The sequence below is a fragment of the Pteropus vampyrus genome, unplaced genomic scaffold (assembly GCF_000151845.1).
Source record: "Pteropus vampyrus isolate Shadow unplaced genomic scaffold, Pvam_2.0 Scaffold57, whole genome shotgun sequence".
In the NCBI taxonomy this organism is placed as follows: Eukaryota; Metazoa; Chordata; class Mammalia; order Chiroptera; family Pteropodidae; genus Pteropus; species Pteropus vampyrus.
In genome coordinates this window covers 6,726,483-6,732,715 of record NW_011888838.1, presented here as the reverse complement: position 1 = coordinate 6,732,715, position 6,233 = coordinate 6,726,483, and the positions used below count along the sequence as shown (strand labels likewise).

General features: G+C 34.4%; 1 protein-coding gene across 2 annotated transcripts in view; it reads left to right on the top strand.

Annotated features, from left to right (window-relative positions):
- GNRHR (gonadotropin releasing hormone receptor) overlaps positions 1 to 6,233 on the top strand; it is a 17,733-nt gene extending 11,500 nt beyond the window's left edge. The window contains exons 2-3 of one of the 2 annotated variants that reach the window (XM_011360654.1): positions 4,699 to 4,918; positions 5,858 to 6,233. In XM_011360654.1, the coding sequence (XP_011358956.1) occupies positions 4,699 to 4,918; positions 5,858 to 6,102 (465 nt within the window). In that variant the 3' untranslated portion in view covers positions 6,103 to 6,233. The remainder of the gene's footprint in view (positions 1 to 4,698; positions 4,919 to 5,857) is intronic. The other variant, XM_011360655.1, reaches the window with a different exon arrangement.

Below are 6,233 nucleotides of genomic sequence, written 5' to 3'. Positions count from 1 at the left end.
GAGAGAGAGAGAGAGAGAGAGAGAGAGAGAGAAACAGAAACATAGCCTTGTTGTCTCTTCCCAGGGCACTCAGTTTCCCTCTTTTTCTTACCCATATGGTGTTTCCAGAACTGTCATAGCATTAGGTACAGGATGGGACCTGCAGTATTTGCAATGCAGATGAGATTATAACGATATTATAATTAGTCAAAGATCATGCCCTAACCAAAGATGGCATTTAGACTGGAAAAATCAGTTTTGGTTTATCACCCCTGCTGAGGCTAAAACAAGGGGAGTTCTGAAAAAAGGAAAAATTTCCAAAGTCAAATCTTGGGTGTGTGTAGGAGGGGCGGGAGGTAGGGGTTCCCTGCACTATCTGTCCTGCCTCAGTAACATGCTGTATAGGTTTGTAGCCAAGGAGCTTAATTTTCCTCCAAAATATATCATTTTGGCATAAGGATTATTTTAGGCTGATTAACTTTGAAAAACAGAAGATATGGGAGAAGCTCTGAAAAAAAAAAAAGTAGAAGTTACCCTTTATAAAAAACATTTACATTTGTAAGAAAAATCTCCATTTGTAAGGATGTCTCCCTCTGTGTAGAGGTGATGACCTTGTCTATAGAAACTCTTATCAGTGTAATAGACATTAAATCTACATAACAATCTTACCCTTGTCCACTGTGCTTTTCCTGGTTACTTTCTAAAAGTGCCTCTCCCCACCCCCAATACCTTCTTTCCTCTTCAGCTGAAGATGGCATTTAAGGTGGTGGCTTCTGCCATTTTGGCAAGTTATTCTGTTTTCATGGGTGTCTGCCACACAGACATGAAGTATACATGTTATTAAACTTTTGTTTGTCTTCCTCTTAATCTGTTGTTCATTACTTAGGGTCTCAGCTAAGAAGCCAGAAGGATAGAGGGAAAATTATTCTTCCTCCCCTCCAGAGCAATAAGCTATACTATCCAGGTTTGTGTAAATAGACTCTATGATGTGCGCACAATGACAAAACAATGCATTTCTCAGGCCAGATCCCCATTGTTAAGTGGCACATGCCAGTATACAAAAACTCTTCAACTCAATAGCAAAAAAATAAAAATAAAAATAAAATTCAATTAAGACATGGGCAGAGGATCTAAATAGACATTTTTCCAAAGAGGACAAATGATCAACAGGTATATGAAAAGGTGCTCGACATCACTAATGATCAAATAAATGCAAATGAAAGCCACAATGAGATATGACCTCACAAGTGTTAGATGGCTATTATCAAAAAGATATGAAATAACAAGTGTTGGTGAGGATGTGGGAAAAAGGACACCCTAGTGCACTGTTAGTAGGAATGTAAATTGGTACAACCACTATAGAAAATAGTATGAAGATTCTCGAAGAAGTTAAAAATAGAAGTACCTTATGATCCTGCAAGTCCGCTTCAGAATATTTATGCAAAGGAAACAAAATCACTGTCTTGGAAAGATATCAGCATCCCCATGTTTACTGCAGTATTATTTACATTAGCCAAGGCATGGAAAAAACCTAAGTGTCCACTGATGGATGGATGGATAAAGAAAATGTGAAATATGAACACACACACATATGAATATTATTCAGTCATAAAAAAAGAAGGAAATCTTGCCATTTGCAACACCATGGATGGACCATGAGGACATTATGTGAAGTAAAACAAGTCATACAGAGAAAACCAAATATTGTATGATATCACTTATATGTAAAATATTTTTTAAAAAAAAAACAGAAAAAGACAGACAGGACAGGGAAGGAAGGAAGGAAGGAAGGAAGGAAGGAAGGAAGGAAGGAAGGAAGGAAGGAAGGAAGGAAGGAAGGAAGGAAGGAAGGAAGGAAGGAAGGAAGGAAACAAGCTCATAGATACAGAGAACAGATTGGTGGTTGCCAGAGATGGTGAGGGGTGGGGAGAGAACGGGTGAAGGGAATCAAACCATATAAACTTCCAGTTATAAATATCATGGGGATGTAATATATAGCATGGAGACTATTCTGTATTTAAAACATTGCTAAGAAAGTTGCTGAGAGTTCTCACAAGAAAAAGAAAATTTGTAACTATATATGGTGACAGATATTAACTAGACTTATTGTGGTGATCATTTCCCAATATATATATTTTTGTATACATATATCATTTTGTATATTTTTTTGAATCATTGTGTTGTACACCCGAAACTAATATAGTGTTATATGTCAATTATACCTCAATTTTTAAAAAAGAAGAAATAAAAGTATACAGGGAGAAGAAAGAAATTCTATAATATTTTTGTTCAAATTCACTTGCTATTAGTTTTAAAATGCGTGGACATTCTTATCTTTTCATTTTAATAATGTTCCATAGTAAAATGAAGTTTCTCAATGGAAAAGTTTGGAAATAACTAGGTAAGGAATGTTTGATGAATGGAGAAAGAATAAACGTTCACTGGAACTTGTTTTTGAAAACTACTTGCAAAATTTCCTTGATTTGATTTGTGCTTTTTTAAAAAAACATAATTTCATATCTAAGAGAAAGTTTACAAGAATGATATGATACAAAGATTTCTGGAATACACTTCCCTCAGATTCCCCAAATATTAATATTTTATTACATTTGCTTATTTGCTTTAATCTCTCTCATATACATTTTTTTCTGAATTGTTTAAAAGTTTAGTCATGATGTCCCTGTCAGCACCTCAATACTTCGCACATAACCACAGTACAAGTATCAGAATCAGAAAATTAGTACAGATACAATTCTATTATTTAATCTATATGCCTTATCCAATTGCCCCAATAATGTCCCTTTTAACAAAAGAAAATCCAAGAGTATGTGGTGAACTCAGTTTGCTATCTCTTTGTCTCCTTTAAATTACAACCTTCCCTCAGTCTTTTTTTGTTTCATGGCATTGACATTTTAAGGGTGTAGGCCAATTATGTAGAACGCCACTCAATTTGAGTTTGGAGTTTTTTCATGGTTGGATTCAGGTTATATAACTTTAGCAGAAATACAAAAGAAGTGATGCTGAGTTCTCAATATATTACATAAGGAAGCAGAAGCTATCAATTGGACCCATTATCGGCACTATCAACTTTAATTATTTGGCTATTTCCCTATTGTAAAGTTATTTTACTCTTTATAATGAATACATAATGAATATACTGCAGGTAGATGTTTTAAGATAATGTAAATCACTGTTCTCCACAAGCTTTCACCAATATTTTTTATAATCCATTGATGATTCGTACCTGAATCACTTATTATTGCAGTTATACAACTATTTCCATTATTCCCTTTACATTTATTAGTTGGCTTCCTACAGTAACAAAGAGCTTTCCCCCCTCTCCATTTGTTTGTTATTGTTTTGTAATTTATATCAGCATGAAATCATGGATTCTTACTTTATTCAATAGTTTATCATTTTTTATCAGTTTTTAAGTTTATTTTCATCCTTAAACTCTCCTGGATTTTGCCAATGAGAGTGCTTTCAAGGTGGCTCCTGAGCTCTTTTGACATGCTCCATCATTCTCTGAGCACTTCTTGACTTTTTGGCACAAGGTGTTCTAAGCACGTATTGTATTTTGCTTGCCCGGCCTTGGCATCATCCACTTCTCTAATGAGCTCTGGTTCCTTCAGTAACAAATGGCAGTTAGAAACCAAGATTTGGGCATTAAAGTATCATTGTTCCTAAGGTCTCTCAACAGACAGAACTGGAAAATAAATATATGTATGCATGCACATGCACACATATATTATATATATCCATATACATAGAAATTTTCCTTACTTTTTTTTTAGAGACATATAGTGCTCCATTATTTGGTCCACAAGTTTATTAAGTTACTGTTCTGTGAATTGGTACTTGGATTGTTTTAAATGATTTTCAATTACAAACAATGCATCAATGAATAACCTTGTGCATGTGTATTTTCATATAACGGAGGCAGGGGTGTGTCCTCAGAGTAAATTCCTGGATCAAAGGTAGATGCGTATGTAGTTATGATAGTTACTGCCAAATATCCCTCAATAATGGTTGTACCAATTTGCATTCTCACTAGCAATGTATGAGAGTTCTTGTTTCCCCACGGCCTTGCCATGAGAGTGTGTTGCTCTTCTTTTTAAGTTTTGCCAATCTTGATAGTGAGGAATAGCATTTCAATGTACCCTTAATTGGCATTTCTCTTTTCATGAATGGGGGTGAACATCTCTTCATAAGCTAAGGGCCACGTCGTATCTTTTTTTTTTTTTTTTGAACTGTCTGTTCATGTCTTTTGACAACTTTACTGAGGGTTTCTGTCTCAAAAATGAAATTTAAATGTGTATTTTGGGGGCACATTCAAAATGCTAGACACAGTTTTAGGTAGTGCAGATAGAATGGTGAACAAAACTATCTGCAATATGTTTATTCAGCAGAATTGAACCTGAAATTAGAACATATACAAGGTTTAAATCCTTGTTTGAGGGTTGCTCTGCAAGGTTGAAATGATTCCCAAAACTTCACAATCTTATAGATCCATTCTCATTCTCCAAACTTATTTTATGTAAAGATGCACTTATAACTTTTTGTAGAAATGCCAAAAGGATAATATCGAGGAATTCAGCAATTGCTTTGGGCAACATCACATTAGATGGTCAACAGAATACAGAAAACTTTCAAGAAAACATGCAGATACTGTTTGAAAAAAAGTAACATGACTTTTAATTTTTTAATTTTTTTATACAGTTATATATCTTCAGAATGATTCATTTAGCAGATGATTCTGGACAGACAGGAGGTTTCTCTCAATGTGTAACACACTGCAGTTTTCCACAATGGTGGCATCAAGCCTTTTATAACTTTTTCACCTTTAGCTGCCTCTTCACCATCCCTCTTCTTATCATGTTGATCTGCAATGCAAAAATCATCTTCGCACTGACGCGAGTCCTTCATCAGGATCCCCACCGTATGTATTCCTTAGATTTGGTGTTAATTGTGGGTAACCAGTTTTAAAACAGCAATACTCAAAGCAGAGAGGCACTTACTATGTGCCTGTTACTGTTCTAAGCAGTTTATATATATTTATTCATTTCACATTCACTCTATCACCCCAGGCGGTAGTAGTATGATCATCTCCAATTTACAGATGTAATTTTATGTCTCCTCATGTTCTAAATTTGCACCATAGAATTAAAGATGAAATGACAATCACCCCTTTTATCCAGTATAAGCATTGGGAAATTGTTCTTGCTGGGCCATCACAGCAATAATCAAACACCCGATTTCTAGAATATAGTAAAGTACAACTCATTAAATGATAGCCAATATACTTGCTAAAGTTAAGCTGTTCTGTTTCACATCAAATCTCCTACATCCACACAACACAACTATACACATTTGTGTGTGTGTCTGTGTTGGATGTGCAAAATATTATTATGTAATTGACTATTTCATCTGAAATTTCACAAATGTGGTTGTGCCTTTTTCTTTTTGCTTCAGTAACCTGGTGCATTCTCAAAAACTAAAATTTATAAATTTATAAACATGGTTATGTTGGCATGACAACCAAGATGCAGAGAATTCAACTCAGCTCAACCTCAGTCTACTCTTTTAAATTTATATTTCAAGAATTTGAGAACCCCCATATTTTAGATTAGTTTGGTGGAAACTTAATTTTTAAGAGCACTATCCTTTTATCTTTAATATTTTCTATTATGTGACACAGTGGAAAACTTGAAATACGATCATTGTTTTCAAAAAAAAATTATCATTATTAGAAACATTGGAAATTTGCTTCCATTATTTTCCTTAAGTTAAATTAGTGATTCTCTCTTCCTTTTTTTGTTCATTTTGGTTATGTAATAAAACCGGTCTTTAAACATCTACTCTTTTCTCTTACCAATAGAACTACAACTGAATCAATCCAAGAACAATATACCAAGAGCTCGGCTGAGGACCCTAAGGATGACGGTTGCATTTGCCACTTCATTTACTGTCTGCTGGACTCCCTACTATGTACTAGGGATTTGGTATTGGTTTGATCCTGAAATGTTAAACAGGGTTTCAGATCCAGTAAATCACTTCTTTTTTCTCTTTGCTTTCTTAAATCCATGCTTCGATCCACTTATATACGGCTATTTCTCTCTGTAATTTTTAGACTACATAGAAAGTCTTGCAAAGAAGAGCAAGGTAATGAATTTCCCCATTTCAGAATAGTAAACACAAAAGTCACAGTGTATTTACTTATAAACAAAAGGTTAAGGTTATGTTATTATTCTTAT